Here is a 27,640-nt window from a genome sequence, read left to right on the forward strand (position 1 = left end):
TAGCCTACATCTCCTTCCTTTTCCAAGAGCAGCTGAGCAGTTGGCACAAGTCATAGCAGGAAACAGCTGGGGATAGTTGTGTGTGTGTGTGTTCGGTAAAAGAAGCAGCAGCAGCAGCAGCCCAATTCCATTGGAGCAGAGACGACAAAGCTGGAGGTAAATATATTTAAATTAGATACATGGATATTCAGGTCTTTGCACAGGGGCTACTTTTCTTTGACTTGCAGTTTTTGCGGTCACAGAGTGATGGTACCTGTGTGGAATTGATGGACACGAGATATGCTCCATTGCTACATGCAAAAAGCAAACCCTCCGTTGAGTTGACATCTTAGTGGAGCCACAGGATGAGAAAATTAGTCATCTGCCGCAGAATCAGTACTTCCACAAGGTAAAGCCATAACGAGATCTCATCCTGTCAAAGTGACCAATGAGGGTTTACGACCAATATTCTGTGTTTTCATTGCTTAGATCAGCAGCCCATCAGAATCTTCAAATCCAGGATATGATTCATCTGCATAACACACTAGGGGCGTCTCTAGATGATCTATTTATTGAGCATTCCTCCTGATTTATTTGCGCAAAGCTAATGTGGTGGCAAGACTATGTGTGGTCTTTAATGAGTATTTGTTCTCATTTGTTTGTGGGGCGGTTATATGACAAGGAGCATTCATTCTTAAGTTTCTTTCTGGGTGTTTACACGTCTTCCTGATAATCACACTTTTCAACACATGTCCCCATCACTTTCCGAACTGTGAAAAGTCTATTAAAATAAAAGTAGATGTCTTGCACTAGGGCAACTAGCACAAGTTTTGAACCTTTATCTGTTTTCTGCCTTTAATGGCAAAGAGTTTGCAACTTCAACAACCTAAGCAGAAAATGGGCTAACTCAAAACTATTACGCAGGCTATTGTCTAAAGTATAAAGGGGGTAGCCTGTAAACACAGGTGATGGTTGCTTTGCTGTTGTCCTACAGGACTGCCGTTTTCAAAATTGTAAAATTTGAGCATTTTGTTCTGCCCATACCTCTCTTTGTATCAAGCGCAGTAGTCACATGCCCAGTTCACATCCCACATAAAAAGCAAATGATTACATGAGTAAATACCAGTTTTTAAAATATCACAGTGCGGCTGTTCTAAATATAAAAAGTTAGGCAGGATTTCTGACACCTATAAATCTTTCAAACAGTTCATATTTTATCAACCAAATAGGCCTTTCTTATAAAATCAGAAAATAACTCCTCACCAAGACGATTTTTCAAATAGTTGACCTTTTCATAAAACAACCAGAGGGGAAAAAAGGTGTTTGAGCCATTTAAAATATCATTCCTACTGCTATTTCTTCCATAGCATTAGTTTTATTTTCTTCATTTTATAGTCACCTAAAAATAAAGTTTTCCTCCCATTTATTGTAATGGTTTTGAATTTCAAATACTTTTAAAAAAAAATTAGGTCAAAGAGGGTTGCTGATTCAGTTTCTTGTCCACCTGATTCAGTTTGTTGAAGTAACACACATTACCACCTAAAGACAAGCACCCTCCTCCCATTTTAATGGTCTAAAATTAACTGAGAGCACCACTGCTTGTATCATCCCCAGGGAGCCATTTATTCTACAGAGCTTCAAAGGGGAGTTTTGGAACTCTGCTATGCCTCACAGGTACTTACTGTCCTTCTTTTCCAAGTAGTGTCAAAATGTTCACAGTTCTATATGCATATTCCTGAAGATCTGCCAAAAATGACCCAGATTTAAACTATAAGGAGCTGAAATTCTGTAGGAGACCAATTTCACATAAGAGCCCTGCTAGATCAGACCAAAAGCTTATTTATGCCCTTAATATAATTATAGGCCTCCTTTCCTCCAAGGAGCTCAAGGTGACATACAAGAACCCTATGAGGTAGGTTAGGCTGAGAGACTGTGACAGGCCTAAGTTTGCCTGGTAAATTTTAGATCCTAGTCCAACACTCTAACCAATATGCTACACTGGATCCAGCATCCCACAGTGGCCAATCAGATACCTCCAGGAAACTCAGAGGCAGATCATAGGACCAGTAGGCCTTGCCTGCTGTTGCTCCCCAGTGACTGGTATTCAGAAGCATAGTACCTGTGATCCTAGGTGAAATCTAGACACATATAAAAAACGCTGCGAAAATTATTTTTTTAAAAAAAGTTTTGAAAAAGATATTGCATTTGCCATAGCTCACTATCACCATCTAGTGTCACATTTGTATAATGCACTTTACAACACACTTAAAACGTTTTATTTGCGGCTGTATAGCTGAGTCCCTAGTAGTATGCAGCCATCATGACTGCAAACCATTGGTAGGTTTGTTCTCCATGAATTTGTCAAAGCTTCTTTAAAGTGATCTAAATTGGTGGCTGCCATCACATTTTGCAGTTTGTGTTGTGAAAGCTGTGGAAAAAGTAAAATATGTGGAAATCTGCATCTATAGCTGGGTTAGAATTCAGAAGTACTTGAGGCCTATCACAAGAGATGGACGTTAAAGAACTGGATTCAACAAACCCAGTGGGCTAGCAGAAGCCCATTTTCCTAATGTCCTCCTATGCCTTCCCCCAAATCTGCTCTGGGGAGGGTAATGAGAACCCCCCCAAAACAGGGCATGGGTAGGGTTGTCATATATCTGGAATTTCCGAGACATACCTGGAATAATGCAGTTAGAATAACGGACATACCTGGAATAATGCAGTCTGGGAGGAAACCAGGAAAATCCAGACATATGGCAAGTCATGCTGGTAGTGTCATCTTTGCCGATTCCCCTTAAAAAAATAGCTGAAAAACAGCGATTTTTTCCCTCAATAACTTTGCCTTAAAAAGCTCAACAATTACTCTTGGGGTGGGTCTGAACAGTGGTGCTGAATTCCTCCCAAATAAAATAATTCTATGAGGAATCAGAGCCCATGATGTGGTAGATTCACCACAGGAAGGCCCTAAGAACATATGAAGAGTCCAGCATCCTGTTCTCTCAGTGGCCAGCCAGATGCCTGTGGGAAGCATGCCAGCAAGCCATAGCATTCTTCCCACTTGAGATTCCTAGGTATTCATGAGTATACTGCCTCCAATACTGGAAGCAGTGGCCAGGGACAGCCTTATCCTCCGTGGAGTTTTCTAATCCCCTTCTGAAGCTACCCGAGGGGGTGTCTAAACCTGCAAAACTTAAAAGAGAAAGCATTCCTACTTCCCTTTTAAAACAGGACTTACTCATGCTAAATTCATTTCTGGAGCTGACTGCCTTGGTTGCCATGGTGAATGCTGAGGAATGGACAGGGGAGGATGACCTTGCTGATTCTCCTGGATCTCTTTGTGCTGTTTTCGTGGTGCCTCTAGGCCTTCCCAAAAAGTATGTTCCCAAAGGTGGTGCTGGGGAATTTCCGTTCTACTCAGTGGCCTTTGGCTTGCAGGATGCTACAGGAGTCCGTCACCAGCATGTCCCCTGCTCTCTTTAACATCTCCATGAATCTGCTGGGGAAGGAAGGGTTTCTGGAGCTTGGAAGCACAGTGGCATCAATATGCAGGTGACGCCCAGTCATGCTCACAAAGATCAGAAGACCCAGCCTTGCATAAAATGGTAATAATGCTGCGGGTTTTTTTTAATACTTCCTAATAGCTCTACCAATGCTATCAGCAGAGGTCAGACTGCTGCTGTTTCAGGTCATTTGTTTGGTTTGACCCACTCAAGCACAACTGCTAAATCCATTTCCTTGCCAGAGAAACACTCTTGACAAGCAATCACATGCAGCCTGAAGTGAGAAGGAAGAGGCGTCAGACACGCACCCTTCTAAATTAGACTTCGTCAACCTGCTGCCCTCCAGATGTTTTGGGTGGCAACACCTATCAGCCTCAGCCAGCATACCAGTGATGTGAGCTGCAGTCCCAAAACATCTGGAGGGCGGCAGGTTAGTGAAGGCTGCTCTAAATAGTATCCCTCACTAACCTCCAGGCTTGTGCATTTATGCATTAGTTCCGCGCACAATAATTCCTCAAGTAGCAATTAAACCTGGCTCCCTCCTGCTTCTTTCCAACAGCTCTGAACACTGGGAAACTAACCCAGATCCCCTAAAAGGCAAAAGACAGTCCAGACAAAAGGAAGAAGGCATAAAGTATGCTTTGGCTTTGATATCTGAACTATCTGGTCCCTACGGCTGGAACATCTACACTGGTGTCCAAGCACAAAAGCACCCTGGGGAACACAAACTAGCTAGAACATCATGCTCTACTGTGGAATATTTTCAGCACTTATTTAGCACCAGACATGTAAAGTCTCTGAGACTAAAGGCATTTTGGGGGCTAAATACATCACTAAAAGCAGGTCAGAAGTGTGAGTCTGGAGTACTCTGATGGGTGCAAAGCATGTCCCCACCGCAGATTTTCATGCTTCTCTTCTACTTTAGGCTGTATTCATTGGTTCACATATCTAGAAATGCTTGCCTATTTCTTCCAGTGCCTCCAGAATAAGAAGTGCATCATGACCTGGCCCCTGGAGAATTCTGTGAGAAGAGATTCTGAGCAGATTTGGGCTCTCTTGAGAGCTGAAGTGAGATCCAATTCAAACATGCAAAAATAGCACATGGAGGGAGACATCCCTCCGGAAAGGCACTGCTTTAGAATGCAAAGGGGATTGTGTGTTTTAATGCACCAGTTATGTAAAACAAAAAACTCACTACATGTAGACAGGGAAAAACGCTAAACTTAAATTATTCTCTCTGCCATGTTAGCTTTCCACAAGCAGAGATGTTTGGTGGTGTTGTTTTTTAACAGGGCTGGACCTTTAGAGGCCCTAAGCACTTGAAAGATTTGGGTGCCCCTATATATATATATATATATATATATATATATATATTTCAAAATATAAACAATAATAAACTGTAAAATATAATTATATTTTTCAAAAGGAAACAAAATCTACAGTAAGATGAAAAATAATGTTTATTTTCGTATACTTCCACTTTATTTATACTTGAAAATAATTCCCCTACTTTTTGTAATGCAAAGTCTTCAATCAAATCCTGAAAACTAACCTTACGTAACACATCTGCTTCTATGCTTAGTAGAGATACGGCATCCAGCCTGCCTTGTTGCATAGTTGTTCTGTTGGGATTTTAATATACTTCAGCTCAGAAAAGTAACACTCAGCTAAGCAATTTCTGACCATGAATGTTAAGAATCTGGCAATGGAAAATTTCAGTGGTGCCCCCCCTTCCCTTGATGCCCTAAGCACATGCTTATTTTGCTTAATGGTTCAGCCAACCCTGTTTTTTTCTTTTAACATGGGGAAACCTGCAGCCTGTAGTGGTTCAATTGTAGGGGGATACCATCAATATGCTTGTTCTGCACATTTAAAATAGCCCAAAATCATCCACAGCTTCTTGACAGAAACTGTCAGCCAAGGCCTGTTTTACTAACAGAAAGCAAAGGAAGATGGAATCTACTGTTCACTGGTCTGGACTAATACTATTTTTAATTTATTAAATGACAAAAAATGCAACCTGTACTTCACATTGTATGTACAGTAGTCCCAAATGACAAAGAAGCACCATGGGCTTCCCTAGCTCTAACCAGGTCTGCTACAGAGTGAGAATTTTGATTTTGTATGTTTTGTCCACTTTTTGTTTTCAGTGGCAGGAATCTGTCATCGCAGGCATTTCTGCTTGGCCCCCAGAACAATCTCCCCTCTCCTCCCTTGTGTACTGTTGTGGGGCTTCTCCTGAGACACACACCTGAGCCACTCTGATGACAGAGATGGGGGGAGCCCTGTTGTGCTAGCTGCTCTTCCTCCAGTGGGACCACTCAGTTGAATTTGGCCCTATAAGTTGTATCCTGAGCCTAGCGCTGGTCACTAAAAAATGCATCGCAGCACTTCTCCTGTCATTTCTGAAACCTTGCAGCCCTTCCGGGATCCTCAGGAGTACTCAAAACTGCAACTTCAGTTGTAAAAGTGCCCTCAGCTGCTTCTCCCTCACTGTAGCAGCTCTTGCTTTGCCCCTTGCCTAACCTTTCCTGATGAGGGGCAAGGGAAGCTGGTGCCATTGGCGCTCAACACCTCATGGTACCTAGAGTACCCTGAAGTATGAGAATATAGGTGGGTGGGGGGGAGTGGGTGGTGCTGTGGGTTAAACCACAGAGCCTAGGGCTTGCCAATCAGAAGGTCGGTGGTTCGAATCCCCGTGACAGGGTGAGCTCCTGTTCCCTGCTCCTGCCAACCTAGCAGTTCGAAAGCACGTCAAAGTGCAAGTAGATAAATAGGTACCGCTCCGGCAGGAAGGTAAACGGCGTTTCCGTGTGCTGCTCTGGTTTGCCAGAAGCGGCTTAGTCATGCTGGCCACATGACCCCAGAAGCTGTACGCCGGTTCCCTCGGCCAATAAAGCGAGATGAGCGCCGCAACCCGAGTTGTCCGCAACTAGACCTAATGGTCAGGGCTCCCTTTGCCTTTATGTATGGGGGGTACATGTCTTCACCCCAAAGGAAAGCAATGCCCAACCTGGTGATGACAGAATAAATGATGTAAGGAGGGAGCTGCAGCCCAATATAAGAAAGGAGGTGATAAGGGAACACCTAACTACTTTAAATGAATTCAGATCTCCAGGGCCTGATGAGGTGCACCCAAGGGTAAGGGTACCAAAGGAACTTGCAGATGTGATTTCAGAGCCTCTGTCTATAATCTTTGAGAATTCTTGGAGAACAAGTGAGGTCCCTAGAGACTGCAGGTGAGCAAATGTTGTCCCCATCTTCCAAAAGGGGGGAAAGAAGAACCAGGTAATGATTGACCAATACCAGGAAAGGTCCTAGAACAGGTAATTCAATAGTGGGTCTGTGAGCATTTAGAAAAGGACTCTGTCCTGCTGGATGACCTTGGGCCAGTTGCTATCTCTCAGCCTAACCTACCTCACAAGGTTGTTGTGAGGTTAAAAGGGGGCGGGGAGTGTATCTTGCCACCTTGAGCTCTTTGGAGAAAAGGTGGGGCAGCCTAAGTCTTGACAAATAAAGAAAGATCCACATTTGGAGAATTCGTTCGCTATAAGGTTCTTAATAAATACCGTACATTCCCTACACCTCCTTCGTGAATGTCCCTGAATTTTCCCTTACCCTTCTTATTCCTCCACCAGTTTAGCCTCCAGAAACCTTAACAAAGACACTTCGACGACACCCCCGATGCTTTGTACGGAAAGGCAGAGAGGTTTGTGGAAGAGGAGCTGAAAGGCGCGCGCCGGGGCTGGGAGGGGGGGCGGTGTGTGCGCCGGAGCGGAGATGAGGGAAGGGTCCTCCATGGCTGTGCTGTGGAGTGTCACGTCTTCCTCCCAGGGGCTCCCCTCCACTTCAGGAGGTGAGAGTGGATTTTCTCAAGTGCATTTTGACAGCTGGGAGCAAGGGGATCGCAGCAGCAGCAGCAACAGCTGGAGACATTCCTCGCCGCGCCCCTCCTCCGGCAAGCCGGCTGTCCGTGGCGAAGAGAGTCCGAAGGGCCCGCCCGCCTGCCTGCCCGCCCCCTCGGCTGCTGCTGCCTGCATTACAGCAGCCAGACAGAACCCGGGCACTCCGCGCCGCTCTCCTCCACTGGAAGGCCGGAGGGGAGAAGTTGCAGGAGGTTGGCGGCGTCTGCCTGATGAAACCTCTGAAAGCGATTGCTGCAGAAGGGCGTGGGGGGGGTGGGAAGGAGGAAGGAAGGAAGAGGAGCCACCCCGATCCCTGGCACACACACCCCATCGTCACCTGCTGAAGGCTTCCATCGCCTTCCTTAAGGAAAGCAGCTGCTGCCGGAAGGCTTTAGGTGGGAATCCCGAACGCGCCACCGGGGAGGGCGGGCTGCCTTGCCCCAGAATCCGCGCCTCTCAATGCGGATGGGAAGGAATGCGGGAGGATCGGGCTGTGGATGAGGGTTGAGGCACAGCAACCAGATGATGCAACGACTGCGGTGGGGTTACACAAGAAAAGGATCGCCGCTTCTTCCCCCACCCCCCAAAATATCCCCAAAAATCTGGGCGAAAGGGGAGGCGTGCGCTAAGGTTGAGGATGGAGACGGTTCCGTAGGGGGGGGTACAATAAAACCAAGCTTGCCATTTGAATCCCCCCACCTCCACTTTGCATTAGGGTCCAAATCTATGTATCAGGTGTTATTTTTTTAATGGGGAGAGAGGGCAGTGCGGGTTCCCCACCCCACCATTATAAACTGCTCGCTCCGTGTGACATGTATGAAGAAAACGAGCCAAGATTAATAAAGTACTGCTCTAAAATGCAAATGTTAACCGCAGCGTGAACGGGGATTCTTCGATCCAAAAGGTGAAAGTGTCCTTTTGTTCGGGTTCAGGTGCTACACCGGATATCAGATAAGCTCCCTGCCGTGCCCGCCGCCGCCGCCCCCCACCCGCTCCCGAAGGAACACGTGTAGATTGGCGACGCCCTGGGCTCCCCTGGCTGCAAAAGCACATGGCTCCGTCTAGATCGCCTGCTCGAAATCCGATCTTCGCAGGCCACTCGCTGGCTTCGCTCGGTTGCCGCGTGTGCCATACATACCGTAGACGCGCTTGCACGGTGCCCGGCAGGCAGGCAGGCAGCGAGTCTTGCTGGTGCTTAGCAAAAGGTATCGCTAAATTCATCACGGAAACGACCTGGCCCCGTTTCCAAACTACTCATGGAACCACTCCCCACCCCCTAGTTAGCAGCGCGAGTCTTGCAAGCACCACCGTCCGCATCGCCAGCAAGACCTTCCCTTTTCCCGCCGCCGCTGCTGCTTGCAAGCGACCGCCCTTGCAGAGCCACGCTTTTGTTTCTTAGCGTCGCCTTCCCCCCCTTTAATCGACTTCCTAACGACCGAGCATATAAGCGCTCCGCATTGGGAATGTGAGGACGCTGCAAGGCGCAGGAAGGCGGAAGCGCGATCCACTCGCTGGACCACGCTCGCCGGTGCATGCTTTTGCAACCTGCTGCACTTTGCAGCGACTTTCCCGTCCCGAGATCTCCGGAGTTGCTCGCTGGAGTGTGTAGTAGTTGAGCGCAGGCCACGCCCCCCGAGCGTGGTGTCAGAGTGAAAGAGAGGCTCTGGTTGGTCGGCTGGGTGGACAACATCTGCTCGACTCCTTCATTCAAGTGACACCGGAGCTTTGAGGGATATTTGAGGCACCATCCGTTCCCTTTCCTGGCCACTTCTCGCACTTGTACCAGCGCCGATCGCACGCTCCGAGCGAGGCTTGGGAAAGATCCGGGATCTCTCGTCTTGATCACCCCACGCTGCGCGCACACTTTTTTTCCTTGCAAAGAAGTGTGTGTGTGACAGAGGGCGAGCTCTCCTCCGGTCAGTGCTGTTGGCGTAGACATCGGGGCCATGCATGCTGCAGAGTGGTTAGGGAAATTGGTGACCCTGGCTTTGGTCTTTGCAAGCTTGGATCCAGTGGTAGGCACGGAAGCCACCAACCCTCCGGATGGTGCCCAAGATAACAGAGCGCCTCAGCAAAAAGGGCGCCTGTCTTTGCAAAACACAGGTATGTTGGGCTTTCCAATATCATCAAACCGTATCGGCATGTGAGTCTAAACTCGGAAGGGGAGCAAACCGGCATTTTAAGTTCGGGGAATTGGCTCTCTGGGTGTTGCGTTCCTGTGCAGCGTGGAAGGCTCAAAAGAGGCACGGCATCGCAGGGAGGGAGCAGAAATCGGTTTTTTTAGAAAATAAGAATGCTTCCTGTAGTTTGGAAGCGCACGTGCTTGTTCCCCTGTTGGAACTGCAGACCGCCGAGCTGTGCTGCCATCTAAGTAAGGCAAAAGGAGCTCATCGCAGACAGAAGACGGGGAGGACCAGAGTGAAAGTTAGACCAGGTAATAATTATAAGCCGAGGAGAATACGTGCTTGCTCGCTCTCTCACTCTCGCTTGCTCACTCCTTTTTTCCCCTTTTGCTATAAAAAGATTTTAATGACTAGTCCTTTGCGTGTCTTTGCACGTTCCATACTGGTCAGCTCTCTCTCATCCTTTAATTTTCAGCAAAATTCCGGAGGCAAAAGTCTTAAAGGGGAGGCGGGTAGGAAACACAGTACAAAAAACCGCCTTGCTGGTACAAAGGATGCTTTCTGAGCGCAGGTTTAGGAGCCGATTGAGAAAGAAAAAGAGCACTTGGAACGTGCAGACCTAAGTAGAACTGCTGAGTCTTTCTCTCTATTTTTTTTTTTTTCCTGCCAGGAGAGGCGTGCAGTGATGCAATTCACCACAGGGGGTTTCCTCTCCTTTTCCGTCTTCCCTCTATTGTGGGGGGGGGGGGTTGCGCGTGATCTTTTTAATGCATACTGGTCGCATAAGTCACAATGCAGTGCAGTTTCCTTGGAGGAAACCTGCCAGGCCTGAATTGAAAGAAACAGAGGGAAGCAGCACACACACCCTCCAGTTCTCCCCAGGTTTAACTGTAGTGGAATTTGCTGCTGCAAAGCTTTGATTAAAACACACACATGCAGGAATGCCCAAGTGCCACATGTGAATCTTACAGTTCTGTGCAATTCTCTGCACACTGACTGAGGCCAGGACGTGTGATTGGAACCGCATTTGCATCCTACCCAACACAAGCACTACAGCTGGCCTCCTGGAACACCTACACACAGAGAGAGACACACACACCCAAGCTGCATACTTACACAATGTTGGACAAAGAGCCCCTTTTCCCCATCTGCTATGCACAGCTTCTCCTGTGTCTCTAGAATTCAATACAGTGAGGCTTCCTTGAGAAGGAAATATAGGCGATATAGCTGCAAAATCCTGCTCTGGGTCTTCTGGCCCTTTGTCCAATCAGTGTTTTAAAAAAGGAGGAATTCCTACCTGCTTGTTATTTATTTTGCTTAACTAGGATCCCTCTCTTAGCTTGGCTTCTGTGTGCCCTTTTAAGGAACGCCCATTTTCTTTCATGTATGTATTTTAATTATATTTTTTATAAACTGCTTCATCATTGGAGAAAACCTGGAAGCGGTGTATGCAATATAAAATGAAAATCAAAGGATCCGTGCCTTGATCTGCCAGGGTTAGATGAGAAAGGCTGGAAATAGCTTGCAGAGAGTGATACATAAATGTGTACTAGGGCAATGGCTATCTATATGGCACTCAAAACGTTCCCCTTTTGCTTAAAATGTCACAGTGCTATTTGACTTGAATTTTTTAGACTTCTCAGCAGCTGCGTCAGTACACATTAACACACTATCAGTATTTGAAGTTTACTGGCAATGTTTAAAAAATCTGCACAAATCATGGAAGGAGAAGCTGGCTGGTTTTACTGTTGCATGCATGCATGTGAACATTGTCCTATGGTAGCTGAATTCGGTTTCACTGGAACATATACTTGCCCCATTTAACACAGTAGTACAGTATTTACTTCCAAGTAAACATGTGCACAACTGAATTGCAAATGTGTAATGAATATTGGGGGATGGTAAATGGTAGTGCAGCAAAAGCTTGTAGCAAAAAGTCTCTTTCTTCCTGTAGCTATATTAGGAGTTTTGTAATTGACTTCAGTAATCTGGGGGAGATGGGCCCAACCGTAAACCAATCATCAAGGCACTTGTTCAGATTAGAAAATCTTGACAATTCACTTTCTCAGTATCTTCTTTTTTTAAAAAAAAATAATTTTTATTAACTGGCCAATCACATCAAATTAAATCACATCACATAATTCCAAATTACAAAGCCAAATTTTTAAATTTTGTTGGGGGAACCCATACTTCAAGATCCAAAGGGGGATTCAAATCATCTTCTTATTACTGCGTTAATGTCCAAATCAGTCCCAGTCAGTCCAGACAAAGTTCATAATTCTATCCAGTCTTATCTTGGTGTTTCCACATCATATCTTGTTCATATAATTTCTATTTTTCCTTTACGATCTCTTCTGTTAGTCTCCTTAAGCCGATAAGCAAAATAATAATCCTGTGTGGATTTCCCGTTCCTCCACTAAGTCCAGATGGTTTCCATATATCTCCTTCGTAGATAGCATCGCTCTTTCCATCATGAATTTGGCATTTGTCGCTCTTAAGTCCCACCGAGGAGTTGATCCACGATATGTAAACAACTCTATTTCTCTCTTTCTCCTCCCAGACCCAAGAGCTCCAACAATGCCTCCCAAAATGGCGACGGCATTTTTAACTGCGTCATTCCAAAACTCTTAGCTTTCCAGCTTCATCTTGAAACATTGCTTTGGTTCGAAAGTTTATCTCCACACAGCCTTAAATCCACAGCTTAAGTCCTTAGTTTCTGACTCATTAGGGGAGGGGATTCTTGTTAAATCACATAAGAAAAAGGAAGGCAGGTTTTTTCCTCCCTCCCCCCTCAGTCATTTGTCATACCGTATCTTGACGTATCTTCTCATATTTTATTCTTGTCTTGTTATCAGAGATCTCTTTTGTCAGCAGTCTTTACTCCCCTTTTTCCTTGAAGCATGTGCAATTTATCTCGTCCAAATTGTTTCTTTTGAAGATGCTTGCAACTAGCGGCGTGAATCAGGGACAGCGTCCAGGAGTGCCGGAATCCCACAGGAGGGCTTTGTGCCTAGTGCCCCCACCCCCACAAATTCGGGGGTGGTATAGGGCACAGCAGGCAAGGGCCGTCCCCCCCACAATCCTGGGGGGGTTAAGGAGGCTAATTACCCCCATCACAGCCTCCAAATTACCTCGTGTGGGTCGGAGAGATGTTATTGTCAGCCATCTTCCGATGCGCCACCTAGTGCCCCCCCCCCCACTTTCTCAGTATCTTCAGGTGCAAGAATCTTGGAAACCTTGTTGCGAATATTGCTTTAAGAGCTCTTTGGATCAGATTTGCCACATGAGACAATGGCTCTGAGTGGAATGGGAACACCAAACACTGACTTTGCATTTCTGTAACTAAATGCTTGTCTCTTAATTTCTGTGGAAGGCAAGGACAGTTAATGTGTGTCTCATGCACTTTCTCCCCTTTTTCTTGAAATGATGATACTGTTAGCAAAACAAAACTTCCACTTTCTAGTATATTTTCCAGTTTTAAACATGCATTGTGATGGATGTTCATTTTCAGCTGAAATCCAGCACTGTCTGGTCAATGCTGGTGATGTGGGGTGCAGTGTATTTGAGTGCTTTGAAAACAACTCCTGTGAGATCCGAGGCTTACATGAGATCTGCATGACGTTCCTCCACAATGCTGGAAAATTTGATGCTCAGGTAAGCATAAATGCTGCAGAAATAAACAGTGCAGAGTTTTGTTAGATTTTGTTTTGTTCTGTTTTCTCATCATATTTTCTGCTTTCAGCAAAAATGAACAAGTCTGAAACACCTTTGGAATAGGGGATGTTCATAACACAGAAGGTTCATTCATAAAGTCTCTTATTAAACTTACATCTTGCCTTCACACACACACTTGTCACTCCTTCTTAGTAGCCCAATATATGTACTGCATGTCCACTTCAAGTCCCACCAGCTGAAGAAAAACACCATATGGAGATTCCACAGCATGCTAGGTGAAACAGTATGGGGGCACTTGTTTGAAAAGACAGCTTGTATTACAGACTGTGCAGTGGCTCAGAAGTCATCTTCATTTAATGCAATGGGTGTGTATTCCCAAACCCACTTGCTTAGGAGTAGACTTCATTGAATTTGGTGGCACTTCACTCAGACATTAACTTGCTCTGTAATGTTCTTGACTTGAGGTTCGAGGACCTAGCATCCTTCAACATACTTCCATTACCAATTGCTTCCTGAGCCCAGGAACCAAAGACTGCACTGATACGCCCATATAGAATAACATTTCCCATTGACAAAAAGTTAAGCCACTTTTTTAAAGGGGTTGTCCCTCAAATAGTGGAGATTGTTATGACACAGCATCTAAATATCCTTCTAGCTTCATGCATGGCTCTTCCTTACACACAGAATTTATTTTAATCGCAGCCTGGATCTGCAGACCTCACAATCCTAAGTATGGCTAGTGAACAGCCCTAGTTCAAAACAGTTTGGTACTTGAGGCAAGCAGAACCTCCTGCAGAGTCAATAATTAAATAACTCCATTTGTCATTCTTTTAGTGCCTGGGTTCCCAACATGGCAACCATGGGCACCTTGTTTTTTAAACTGAGTGGGGAGTTGGCTTGTTCCATTGCCTTGTTTTTTCAGGGGGTGCCTGCTTTTTTGTCTTACGGTTTATTCGTTTGGGGATGTCTGCAGCTGCTTTGCCTGGGTTTGGGACCTCTTCTCTCCAAACCATTTGTACATCGTTGAAGCATCCTGTTATTATGTCTTGTACAGCTGCTCTCCAATTTCAGTGAAAGAGGGAAGGAGCACATTACGATGGGTCAGTGGCATTTGGCTTGACTAGGCAGTTTACAGAACACACACACATATATTTATGTGTAAAGATTTCAACCCCTAGCTAGCGGCTCTTAGCGTGGATAGGGAGGAGAGCTGTCTTGCAGACAAAGGTGTTCTGTGCAGCTCAGCTACAAGGCTACTCCTCACTTTGGACTTGAAAACAAATCTTTCTAGAAATGTTTAAGCTGCTTCTTCAGACATGTAAGGATGACTGCTTCCTTTCAAATGAATAGGAATCTATCACCTATTTTCTAATATTGAGACACTTTTGAAAACCTTTCCCTTAATTTTTTTTTTTAAAAAACGGAAAACGAAATGCTCATTTTATATTACAATACTTGACACATTTTGTACAATAGGATTCCCATTATGGTCCATTGCCATAATTCTCCATATAATTCTCCACATTCTCCAGCCCCCTTGATGCCCATGCAGGTTGAATTAGATTATGTTGAATTGCTTCAAGTATTGAAACTTCATCTAGGTATAGCTTTAGCAATTACAAAATGAAAATAATATATGGAATATTGGTGCATTACTCAGCAAAGAGCATCCCCCCCTTCAAATGCCCTCTCATCGTTTTAATGGGGGGGCATTGTTCTGTGATGAAGAAAATGCCAAAACAAAGGAACTTGCGTTCTCACGCTCAACTGCTATGATTGGTAAAATTTGAGTCAAATTTTTAAAAGAGTGTTTGCCCTATATGGTGTGCAGAACATGAAATGCTCATCAGCTCGGATGACCTGAAACGTTAAGGAATGGGAAGAATGTAGGAGGATTGCCAGCTGCCTGTCATTCACCAAGGAGAAGAATTGCTGACCAATTATCCAAAGAATTGTAACACCATTGAAGCATGACTGGACTTCGAACCTAATAGCAGAAAAAGAGGGCAGAATAAGGATAAGGGATCATATAGTATGAGGCATTTTTTATCTTCAAAATCTAACCCTGCTTACTAGGCCTTTTTGGAAGTTTCAGAGTGGAAGGTGTGCCCTCCAGCTTCTACTAATGCCATAATGCTATTGTGACATGCTGAATGCTGCATTTTTTCACGCTAACAGAAGGTCTCTTTTGACTGACACGGATAGGCAGGGTGAAGGACGAAGGGCCTTTTGTTAAAGTATATAATAGATAATGACAGGTTGTGACTGCAGTCCTACAGATACTTAACTGTGAATAAATCCCACTGGTTTCAAGGGACTTAGTTCTGAGTAGACATGCATAGGTGGCACTGTAAGGCCACAGTTCTTTTGTATACCTACTTGAGAGTAAGCACTACTGAAGTCAAGTAAACACACAGGACTATGCTGGAGAAGCTGTGTCTCTGAAGACTAAAATGACACGTTGACCTTTGCTGTGGGGAGGGGCAGAGGGTTGTGTAGGGTGTTGCATCTCCATGCCCTTGCAACTCGAAAACATTGCTTAGCCACACTTGGCCTTTTCTATCTATTGCCACATATGTTTAGTGCCATCTCATAGACACCGATTTATAAATAATAAACGAAATATGCTTGGGTTATGGGAGTCTTCCCCCATAATAGCCTTCTGCTCTAGCGTATTGTGATCTCAGAACATTCATAGGCCTATTTATAAAAATGTAACGCAACTTTTTATAGGAAAGGCCTTATATCATTAGCGGTTTTTTGTATGTGATTAATAATCTGTGACGTGTAACTCTGAAGGCTTTCCAGAGAAGAGGTGGCAACTCAGCTGTAAGTGGTGCTTCATGGAGATGAAGACTTGGTGTGCTTTTTTGTGTGTCTGTCTTCAGGGAAAATCCTTCATTAAAGATGCTCTGCGGTGCAAGGCTCACGCCTTACGGCACAAGTTCAGCTGCATCAGCCGCAAGTGCCCTGCCATCAAGGAGATGGTGTTACAGCTGCAGCGAGAATGCTACCAGAAGCACGACCTCTGCTCGGCAGCTAAGGAGAACGTCCAGGTCATTGTGGAGATGATTCACTTCAAAGACCTGCTGCAGCACGAGTGAGTCAGAGCTTGGCTACTGCAGTGGGAGGTGGCAGGGCAGCTCAGATGGGGAGCCCACTCTGTGTTATCACCAGTTGCTCCAGGGACGCTCCAGTCGTGATAAGCCTGCTGTTGTGCGTCCTCACGGAATTGCACATACCCTAATTTTACTGACGGAGTGTAGGGACAGCCAGCGGGAAAAGAAATGCCGCGGGGGCCATTTCCAAACCACTGGCAGGCTTTGGTGATGCAACTGAGCCTTGAGAGAGAGAGAGGGCAACGAACAGGTACATTAGGATAGCACACTACTGGGTGCCTGAGGGCTTATCCACACTTAATTCCTCCACTGTTTCAAGGCACAGACTGCTCTTTAAAGCTCTGTGTCTGAGCTCCTTTTTTTTTTCCCTCCAGAGTTTTCCCCATAAAAACCCGCTCTTTAAAGCTCAATCGCAGCAAACAGCAATCCATAGCAAACCCAAATGAACGTTTGCTCCAGTTGAATGCTAAAGAGCAGGTTTTTGCTTGGGGAAAGCCTGGGGCAGAAACGAAACAGCGTTCAGTCATGGAGCGTTAAAGGTTAATGTGGATAAGCCCTTAGTCAACAGAAAGAAATCAATGGCATTGCAAAAGGATTTCCTACTGTCTTGCTAGGCTGCCACTCCCAGATTTATCCCTTGTATCTTCTTGGATGTACTTGGGGACTGATTGATACATTGCATTTGAACTAGGTACACTAAATTTAGTGTGTTCTGGTTTTTTAGTTCAGCTGCCCTCCTGATATTTTGTACAACTGTCTTCAGCTCCAGTTGGCACAGCCAATGGTTGGGGATGATGGAAGTTGTCCCAAGCATCTGGAGGGGTTGGGTGCGGCTATTCTGCTGTAATATATGGGCTGTGGTTTCTTAACCATCTACAGAATGTCTGTGCGACCTCAGATGTATTTATTATTTCATAAAATGTATACACCACCTGATTTGGGGGGGGGAATCAAAGCAGTTTACAAAGGGAAGCTTCTTGACTCTGTTCAGTTGCTCTTAGGGGTTTTCCCTCAAGTGCCCAAGATCAGAAACATACCTCTTGAGAACTATCCCAAAAGACATCCTGTGAATGCTTCTGTCACAGATTTTATTCTGGGGTATAGCATCTGTGGTGTAATTGTTGTTCTTTGTTTGTTTTTTGTAAACATGACTCTGGTTACTCTGGATCTCTCTACCGTATTTCTAAACACCTTCTTCACACAGGTATAAAAGTGTGGAAAGATGGCAGGTGGTCCAATTACCTCACATGTACTGTGTGGACCACAGCCTGGAAAACCAGTTTGGAACAGGGAAGGAATGCGTGGCTATTATTAATGGCATGCTCAGTCTTTTAATTGAAATCAAGGCTTGTATCTTCAAAAAATTATATACGTTGCTTCTTAAAATTAAAAGATGAAAGGGAGTGGTGGTGCTGGCATGCAAAAAGAACCCTAATTAGATTTGTCCCAATACTTCTTGTTGGTGCAATGTATCCTCACATAACTGGCTTATATATTATAAGGAGAAATGTCAGGCTTCACAAACACACAAATCCTCAGAACATACTCTAACTTTACACCTGCAGAATCCTAGTGAGGCCAATTTTTGGTGAATGGTTGGCAAAGACCGTACTGTTAATATCTAACTTGCCAAAATATAGGTACAAACGCTCCACTTACTTCTCGTTTCTCTTAAAAGCTCATTTCTCCCGCTTCAAGAATGGCAACAAAGGGACTTCTAAAACCTGTCTTAGGTTGAATATATCAGTGTTAGTTCAACTTCTTATTCAGATCAGGATATGCTTTTAAAAAGAATGCAGCTTTGACAGCTGTTTTTCTCTAAAATGTGGAAGCATTTGTTGCTCAGTGTAACAATCAGCAGTTACTGTTTACAGCAATTCACTATGAAGGAACAGCTCTCCCCAAAATCCTGCTTTTAATTCTTCTGGGATTCTGTACAGGATTGAGACCTTTGTAGTGTTCAGGAATGGAGCTGTTGTGGAAGTAGTATAGTCCAGTGAAAATAAACTTGAACTTCTAGAAGTAAAGAGAAAAGAAATGATTGTTTTTCAAACTATATTCTTTCTTTTTTTAAGAGAACCACCAGCGTAGTGGTTAAGAGCAGTAGACCCGTAATCTGGTGAACCAGGTTCGCGTCTCCGCTCCTCCACATGCAGCTGCTGGGTGACCTTGGACTAGTCACACTTCTCTGAAGTCTCTCAGCCTTACTCACCTCACAGAGTGTTTGTTGTGGGGGAGGAAGGGAAAGGAGAATGTTAGCCGCTTTGAGACTCCTTAGGGTAGTGATAAAGCGGGATATCAAATCCAAACTCTTCTTCTTCTTCTTCAGCCTAGCATAAGGCACAATATGCTGAACATTGTGATGTACAGCTTGATGCAAAATGGGGGGCCTTTTTCTCCCCAATTGTTATTGGAAATGGCTGAAAAGTATCAACTCCCTTAATATCTTCACTCCCGTGGAATCAAACGCCAACCTCCTCAAATTTTTTATTTTTGTGAATAAAAATTTCAAATGTTGAATAGTCAAACATTTCACAGGTTCTTTTGTGTCAATTGTCAGCACCACAATCATGAGAAACACCTTTGATATTTCTAAACTAATCTTGCAAATTTTCTTTGCTATGTAATCATTAGCACACCTTGATGTTAACAGTCACAATACTGTGGTCTACAGCCAGGTTGTTTGGGCACCAGATAAGATCATGCATGACACCCCATGCCAGTAATAGTCAAAGGAGGTACAAATGGATAAAGAACTGGGTGGCTGCACCCTGTGGCAAGGTTGGTAAGGTTCCATCCTACCCTTCTTCCCAAAGGAGACCAGGGCTGCAGTAATTATTCCATATGAGTATATGACTGCAGCCTAAATGGTTGTTAAGGATGAGGACTGGGAGCTTTTTTAATGAATGAGTTCCCAAAGAAAGCTCAGAATCCAAATCTAAATTGTACATTCTGAAATAATCATATAGATATTTGAGTATGAAAGGAGGTAGCTAATCAGTAAAAACAAGAACAACGTGACTGGTTGCCACAACTTAAAACAAAAAAGAAAATTCCTTGTGATCCTCAAATCGAATATTATGGCTTGTCTGTATGACAGATGTGGAATGCAGCTAAGCTCATTAGAAACTAAAAGTCTTCTGCTATGAATAAATCAGTATGATATTATGTTACAGCATTTAAAAAAATACTGTTGACAAAAATGCCAGTGGTGTTTAGATGATCAAGTAATACAGTATATCCATTTTTGGTGGTGGTTATAATACTATTGGAGACAAGGGAGCAACCACAAACCTACATACACATTCTCATAACACAAATGGTAAAGGAAAAGCACTATTTGTTTGCCAACTGGGTTTAATACCAGCTGTCATTCTTGAAAATAACAGCTAGGGGGAAACACTCTTACTTCTCTGCCCCTGAAGGTATTTTGTCAAGACTATAGGCTTGCCTCTCAGATCTGATCTAAGCATATCCATAGGAAACATCTGCTGTGGTTTCTAACAACTTAACAGTCATTAGCTTTAATAGTCAAAGCACTATGTTCCACATTGAATTATTCCACTCCATAATGCATAGTACAGTTTATCCCAGCCTTAACCACTCCTCTGATTGCCATTGGCAACTAAGAATTTTACCCAGACTAGTGAGGAGGCTGACGAAGAAGAGATTTAGTGTTCTGTCCATCCTTCAGTGGTCTCTCATGAGTAAAAAGTAGGTGTGTTTGTTGAAAGGGGGAGACAGTAGTCATGTTCATTAATTTCATTGGGATAAACATTTCCCACAATCCCTTATTCTGATATTGCAGTGGATATTTCCCTCTTCTACCAGAATCAGCCAATTACGTAGAATGGGGGCAGGCTGTGTTCCATCACTGTAATGACCCAGAGGAGATGGTGGGTGTTGCCCCTCATCAATCTCTTTGAAGGAGTTTGAACCAGGCACCGGCCATTTTGTGGAAGAAGTCACTTCACAAGAAGTCTCCAGCTTCTCAGAGATAAAATAATGTGTAACAGACACTGGAGCTGCCTGGCAACAATACGATAAACGGATATGGTTCTCCTAACACAGGAGCCCTTTCTGAAGCCACACGTGCTTGCCCCACCATTACACCTGACACAAGCCCACCACTGTCTCAAGGGAAGGTCTGGATGCATGAAGCCTGTTGAATTTGTACCTCAATGGATTCCAGTTCATGGTGGCTGCCTACTCATATTTAGGTAGACTTACCACCACACATTCACACTTAACATTGGGACAGGGGCTGGCACAGGGTGAGCATCACTCCCCACTCTGTCTCTCCAAGTGATCTCAATTTCAGGGAGAGAAGCATCTGAAGAGGGCTAATATGGCTCCAATAACTGATGCAATTCTCATAATATTGGGGGGACTGGTTCCTGTACCATTTCCAACAACCAGAACCCACCCAAATTCCACTGGGAGCACTGCTCTGGCAATGGGAATATTTCTCTCCAGGAAGGCTCGCCTAATATTTTCCAAACCACTATCTTATCACCTCTCTGCGCCAAGGTGAACACCTTTTGATCTGCCCAAGTCTTTGTGATTTACACTGAGGGTTTGTTGTTGCTGTACTTTTGATTGTTTTAAACCTGACTTCTATTGTTAATCTTGTTTTAAAAAACTTTTTAGAAACTGTTCTGAAAGTCCTGGGACTGAAGAACAGGGTTGTAGGAAACCTCAATTCATTGTGGAGCTGCTGAGCTGCCTTTGTCTTTTGGAGTCAGGCCTGAAGTATATTGAACTACTCAAGCTGCCGTTTCGCCGTAACCTTCCGTTCTTCTGATTTATTTTTTTCTCTCCTAGGCCGTATGTTGATTTAGTGAACACCTTGCTCACTTGTGGAGAGGAGGTTAGAGAGGCCATCACTCGGAGCGTCCAGGCCCAGTGTGAACAGAGCTGGGGCAGCCTGTGTTCTATCCTGAGTTTCTGCACCTCCGTCCCACATGGAGATTTCACCCTTGAACCAGAGAAGAAGCCAAATGAAGTCCCCAGATCCTCTATTAGTCAAGGGGACATTATAGTCCACCCTGAAGCTGACGCCAGAGAGAGCTCCCGAAACACCAGAGGGGAGAGAGGTAGCCGGCTTCCTGGGAATGCCCAAACCCGCACTAAAGCTGGGAGCCACAGTCCCAAAGCGGCTCACGGGATTGTCGAACAGGCAGAGGAACTGTCTGACTTCTCTGACATCCGGAGGTGAAAGGAGGATGTAGCTCTTCTTTCCCCCTGCACCAGAACCTTCCTCCATTGAGTTCATCTTCTTATCTAGGGGCATTCCAAAATATGTACAATATAGAGGGGTGGTGTCAGGCATAGGGCATTGTGGGATATGTGGCAGTGACAGTGTATGTATTATAAGTAACAGAGGAAAAGCAACAGCTATTGGTTATTGATTGTATCCAGCAAATTCAATGTGTAGGTGCAACAAAATGTATTCATGTAAATCCTTTCATCTCTTCAAAAAAAAGAGGGGAAACGGGAGATTTTAGATGCAGGTTTGGGGTGGTGGTTAAGGGATTTGCCCACATTTTAATTGGTGAACATGTAGACCAGGTTCAACATTGAGTCTCAAGGCAGAAAATAATCTATAGTCTCCACTCAGTTAGAGGCAATGAGGGCTCCAGATCAGCTGCAGAGAAACTCAGATACAGAGCTCTGCATAGGGGACCTTGGAATTGCAAACTAAATTGTCTGTCTGAGCCATTGATCCTGCCTAAGTGACACCACCTGCCTTAAGTGTCCCTTGCATTGGTTTGGGTGGCTCTTAGCTGACCTCTTCTGCTTTTTGTTCCAGTTTCCTTAGGAAATAGGCTGGTGAGGGAATCAGTTTCTGGACAAGGACATTTTCAACCAACTCAAAATCATGCCAATTTCTTCTTTCTCCCCCCCCCCCCCAAACATCATAAAAGAATCCACCTGGCTTCTGACTGCAGTGGGTTTCCCAAATACCGGTAACTCGCATCTTATGATTATTTCACTTGCACGAGCCTGGCTGAGGGAAAATAAATAAAGAAATGGAGAGCAGGGGAAACCCGTTCTCCTTTTTTTAATTTATTTATTTACGCACAAACACACTGAGCAAAGCTGCGATCACAGACTTACCTGGCTTTGGGAAACACCCCAGAGCCCTCGCTGTGCCTGCAAACTGGGTGGGCGGGGCATAAGGGCTCTGGCAGGGTCCTAGAGCCCTCCTTCATCTTCCGTAAAGCTGGGCAAGTGCTTACTAGGCTTCGGGAAGGAGGAGTGAGGACTCTAGGACCCTGTCAGAGCCCTCATGCCTCCTTTGCAAAGGCAGGCAAGCCTTCAGAGAGCCCGAAGGAGGTATGCTTTGGGAAGGTGGTGGAAGGGCTTTGGGACACAGCCAGAGTCCTCACACCTCCTCCCCAAAGCAGATAAGTAACCCTCCATCCTGGGGGGGGGCTTCTAGGGGTTCACCCTACAACCGCTGAAACTCAGCCCTCATGTGAGATACAAGTTTCCTGTACAGCGTATATATGGTGGGCTACAACTTGCTTAGACACGAAGCTCTTTTTTTCGGAGGCTGGATGAAAAGTTCTTCTCTCCCTGAAAGCAGGACCACAATGTTTGCTGAGCTATAGAAATCCTGTGCTCTAAGGTTGAGTGTGTGTGTGTGTGTTGCCAAAGAAATAGTGATGTAGAATAAGCGCAACCCAGCACTGTGCAATGATTTAATCAGGTTAACTACAGGAAGCTTAACTCGTCCTGACACCTCAGCCCCAGCCACATTTTCTTGGAAGCAGCTTCCCATATATTTCAGTGGAACTTGCTTCTCCTAAGTGTGTTTTGGGCTACAATCTCTGTTATTATCCAGAGTTAATATGCTTTATTCCATCTTTACTTCTAAATAAGTCTCTTTCTACCATTAACTAAGATCACTCAGGACACTAAATTGCATGGGAGGGACTGCAGTAGTCCTTAAATCGATGAAGCAGGTTTTGGTCAGAGATGGTAATACTACATTAATAGCTCCTGTGGCTTCAGAACGCTTTGGCAACAGTTCCCTCAGCGGGAAGGCAGTATCAGAATGAAATCCCAGTGTAGTGGCTTCTTCTGCACACCGATCTCCTAGGTGCAGGGACTTCCCCAGTCATGGCCATGTGCATTCATGCACATTGCATATGCAAAGTTAGCCCTGGCTGTGGGACCTAGCCTCACTCGGACCAGGAACAACATAGTATAAGCCTCTCCTCCCTTGAGGAACAATAGAATTGTTCATGCAGCCAGGGAATTTTAATTACACTATTTCAAACAAGGGCAACTTTTGTGATTGTGTCAAGCAGTGAATCCAGGTCCCACTGAAGCAACAATATAGATGAGGTCCCCTTGTTGATGTAAAATTGTTTGAAATGATCACCATACCATCAGCTTACATAGGTACAACCCAAAAAAAATCAAGCCCCTATATTTTCATGTCATTAATTGGATCTTATGGAAGTCAGATTTACTTATGGGAACCAAAACACAGAGACACCACTGAATGTCTGTCAACCGATCACCTCAGCATGCATATAATTTATCTTCATTCAGTAAATATATGTTCCCCTTATAGCTTACACAAAGGAAATTCAGGTGTTTTTTGAGGAGGTGGATATAATACCTTTTTCCCCCTCTGTATGAAAATTGGATGTATGTGTTCACCTACTGATTCCACATTTTCTTTTATTGTAAATATTTAACGTTTCTATTTATTATAGTTTCTCCATTTAAAAATAATAATAAATCTGAGCACTGCTGGCTAAGGTAATTTAAATATATTTCAGGACCTGTGTTGTATATATTAATGCCACTAGTAGATTTTTGTTATTGTTTAAAGCAAGGGAAATATAATTTTATACACTCCATAATGTTATTGACAGCATAAATCACTTATTTATTGTTAACTTTCATTTCTAACAGATAACAAGTGCATTTAACCTGATAGTTTTGTCAAGACATCTGTATAGCCTTACTTCTTGAAAATAAACAAATTATCAGCTGTCCGCTCAAGGAGCCAATAATATTTCAACCCACATAACTTGTGACAACAACAAAAAGTTCTTTTAAAATTATGGACACAGCGCAATTAATGTTAAGCAGTTCTGCTGTATACTTCTGTGCCTGTTTACTCAGAAGTAAATCACAGGGATTGGCCACACTTCTGCTTGTCCTAACACTTTCCTCCAGAAAAACCCACTTTTTGCTGAATTAGAGCAAACGTCAATGGGGTTTTTTTGTGGGTTGACATTTGCTCAGATTCAGCAGTAAGGAGCAGGTTTTCCCAGGGAAAGCGGCGGGGCAAATGTAAAAGCAGAAGGGTGGGTGAGTCCTCTTTGCATTCAACAAGACTTGCATCCAGGAAAATGGACATTGGATTGCAGCCTTTATAATCTTGCTGGGTTGTATCCGATGTTGGTCATATACAGTGAGGACTCATTGAAACTAATGGGCTTAACTAACTTGAATTCATTAATTTCAGTGTGTCTACTCTGTGTTGGGCTTAGTTGGCTACAACTCATGGAGCTCAGTCATTTCAGCCTTGGAAAGCAGAACTGAAAAGTGCTTAACTGGCTGAATCATGCCAGACTGGTGGAAAACGTCCATTACTGCTGCTTTACAGTTTCCATTCATTTCAGTACAGAGCTACTATCCCTTCAAACAGGTTTGACGAATCCACTTAGCACAACACGGGGATCCCTCCCGCAAATCTGGAGAGCAGAATCAATGCGACCCTCCCATTAAGTCCAGAGTAGATGCAAGGCTGCCTCATATGCTGGGCTCTGGAGCAAGCCAAAGCAATTTACACTTCTGTCTGCCTAAAGCTCCTGTATGATGAGAAACTGTTAAAAAGATGCATATCTGAACCCACATGTGTGTCCACCACATGTATCAATCCAACGCGCACTTTTGAGAGGAATGGAACCTTTTGCGTGGAGTCAGGACATGCATCCATTTAAAATGTGTGTAAACCTTTAAACCTTATGCCTAATAAAGAACTTGCCACACCAGGAAGTAGAAGATTGGTTTATTGCACAGAAAATAAAAGCAGAGCATATGTGTGCTGCTCTTAAGACAGCCAAGTTACAAATATGCAAGGAGCGAATAATCATTCAGTACAGACACCTTAGTCTGGAAGTGTGAAAGAACTAACCAAAAGTCTAGAGAAAATGAGCAGTGATGGGGTATACCTGAACTTGAAGCATGCAGAGTGCAAAGTTAGATTTGAGATCTGTATGCAAAAGTTAAGCTCATCCCTTTGAAATCCCATGTCAGCAAGGCAACAAATCTTTCAGTTCTTTTGGTCCAGTACCAGTGAATATAGGGTTGATCATTGAGATCATTTAAGAAGAAAACAGGTGTCCCCATTAGAGCCCTGGCTAACTCTTTGAAACCTGGGTTTTATGAATATTTTAACTCTTGGCTAACTTCTATGGAAGCAAGCTAGCAATCCCAAAAGGCGCTGAGTCCAGCAAGCAAGCAATCCCAAAAGGGGCAGACTCCGTCAAAGAATCCTGATTAAATGGGGCCATGTGGAATGGTATTTTTGATGAGGACAATGTCATGTGGCTGCTGTGGGGGGGGGAAATCCATTGAGTAGCACCAACTCCACAATAACATTTTCTGCGAGCCTAGATCTAGCTAAAATGGAAAGAAAAAGGAATAATTCAATCCACAGAAGAGGAAGAGGAAGCTCCCTAAAAATTGCAGACATTTATAAAGTTGTACTTTCCCCATAAAAACAGGTGGGTGGATAGGGTGGGTATTCAAATGTGGACACATTTTGCCAGGAATGCACATATCAAATCTTGAGGCTCTTGTCTTGATATTGCAATTGCAAAGGAGATACTGCATAACAAACCCAAGGTATTAAATAAAAGAGTTAAACTAGAGCCCCTACTTAACTTGGCCAGAAATTGCAGAGTAGTGGAGGGGCTCAAAGCTAACAATGGCAGCAGTGGTTTCCAGATCAGAATGTAACAAGGAAGGAAGGAAAGGATTTAGGTGGTTTTATAACCTGGTGATTTTTGGGTGACTGAGTTGCATGCTACCTTCAACTTTTTAGACTATTCATTCCAGTAACGATCTCTTTAAGGAGTTACGGGTAGGACTGAAGGTTGTTGGTTTCATATATATCCTGCTGAATTCTGGTAGAACAGCAAATCCTGGATTGTGAAACAAAACAAACCCCCATCCACAAGTGAAATCTGAATTCTCTAAAGTCAACAATCAGCAAAGGCAAGTAGAGTGCCTTGCTGTGCCTTGGCATATTATTTTCTGTCTCATCACTTGGGGTTATTTAAAGGGATAGGGAGAGGAATTATGAGCAGAGCAGCCCATGCCCTACGGCAGGAATTGCTTATGGCTGCTGGAAAAGCACATTTTAATGCCCCTTCTGTGAGGTTTAAAAATAACTAATCCAATTTAAACCTTCGGATGAGATGGGACTTTGCAAGCTTAAGTTTGATTTGCAGGAAACTATGACCTGTCATATTCATGCTTAAGGTGCATTGCCATCCGCAGTTTATATGCATAATCCTCCATGGATTAGTTTTAGCCATTGGATAAAGAGGAAAGGGAATGTTTCCTGCCAGATATATGGTGACAGACCTTAGTAGGAAATGGTCCCTAGCCAAGCTACAGGATTTCTAAAACAAGATGAGAAGCTGACTTACTTGCCACGTGTTGTTCGCTTCTGTGCTTTTTGCAAGCCTTGGTTTGGGGTTCTGAATGTAAGAGCCCAGGGCGATATATTTCAGCATCCTGTTCTCATAGCGGTTAATAATCAGGTCCTCCCCTCCAAGCAGGACATGAGTGCTATAGCATTCTCTTTTTTTTAATAAATATTTATTAAGTTTTCCAATTTTATACAAACACAAAAAGAAAAAGAAAAAGAAAAATATTAAAAACAAATCAGTTTCAATAACAATTTTTCAGTAACATGTTTCTTTGACTTCCTCATACCTCCCCTTCTTGTTTTCTAGTTCAAATTGTTAATCCAGCAAATCCTAATCTCTTAACATTCCTTTTAACTAATATTAATATTTTCCAATCAACTTTTTTAAATTTTATGACTTAAACAATTTTGATCCCAGTTATCTTTATCATTACAGCTAGAGACCACATAAGTTCAATCCAGCATCTTTTCAAAGTTCATTAATTTTATAGTATTTCTGTAAATAGTCCTTGAATTTCTTCCAATCTTCTTCTGCCGACTCTTCTCCCTGGTCGCGGATTCTGCCGGTCATTTCTGCCAGTCCCATACAGTCAATCAACTTCATCTGCCATTCTTCCAGAGTGGGTAGATCTTGAGTCTTCCAGTGCTT

The 27,640-nt window shown here is 44.0% G+C and overlaps 1 protein-coding gene and 2 long non-coding RNA genes across 4 annotated transcripts in view; 1 reads left to right on the forward strand and 2 right to left on the reverse strand.

Moving 5' to 3' along the window:
• LOC310753276 overlaps positions 1 to 1,936 on the reverse strand; it is a 61,727-nt gene extending 59,791 nt beyond the window's left edge. The window contains exon 1 of the long non-coding RNA XR_014543313.1: positions 1,662 to 1,936. This is a non-coding gene — a long non-coding RNA (uncharacterized lncRNA). The remainder of the gene's footprint in view (positions 1 to 1,661) is intronic.
• A 5,182-nt stretch (positions 1,937 to 7,118) lies between these two features.
• Positions 7,119 to 25,892, forward strand: STC2 (stanniocalcin 2). 2 transcript variants are annotated; one of them, XM_083594168.1, is made up of 4 exons: positions 7,119 to 7,779; positions 13,019 to 13,161; positions 16,071 to 16,282; positions 21,126 to 25,892. In XM_083594168.1, exons 1-4 carry the CDS (start codon positions 7,260 to 7,262, stop codon positions 21,517 to 21,519), a joined length of 1,269 nt encoding a protein of 422 aa, XP_083450294.1. In that variant the 5' UTR covers positions 7,119 to 7,259; the 3' UTR covers positions 21,520 to 25,892. The 2 variants fall into 2 exon arrangements, with proteins under 2 accessions (XP_083450294.1, XP_083450295.1); XM_083594169.1 differs by lacking the exon at positions 7,119 to 7,779 and adding an exon at positions 8,144 to 9,487.
• Positions 13,049 to 27,640, reverse strand: part of LOC310753249 — a 64,777-nt gene continuing 50,185 nt past the window's right edge. The window contains exons 2-3 of the long non-coding RNA XR_014543301.1: positions 15,089 to 15,169; positions 13,049 to 13,174 (exon numbers count right to left, since the gene is read on the reverse strand). This is a non-coding gene — a long non-coding RNA (uncharacterized lncRNA). The remainder of the gene's footprint in view (positions 13,175 to 15,088; positions 15,170 to 27,640) is intronic.

The sequence above is a fragment of the Podarcis filfolensis genome (genome assembly GCF_964270895.1).
Source record: "Podarcis filfolensis genome assembly, chromosome: 2".
In the NCBI taxonomy this organism is placed as follows: domain Eukaryota; kingdom Metazoa; phylum Chordata; class Lepidosauria; order Squamata; family Lacertidae; genus Podarcis; species Podarcis filfolensis.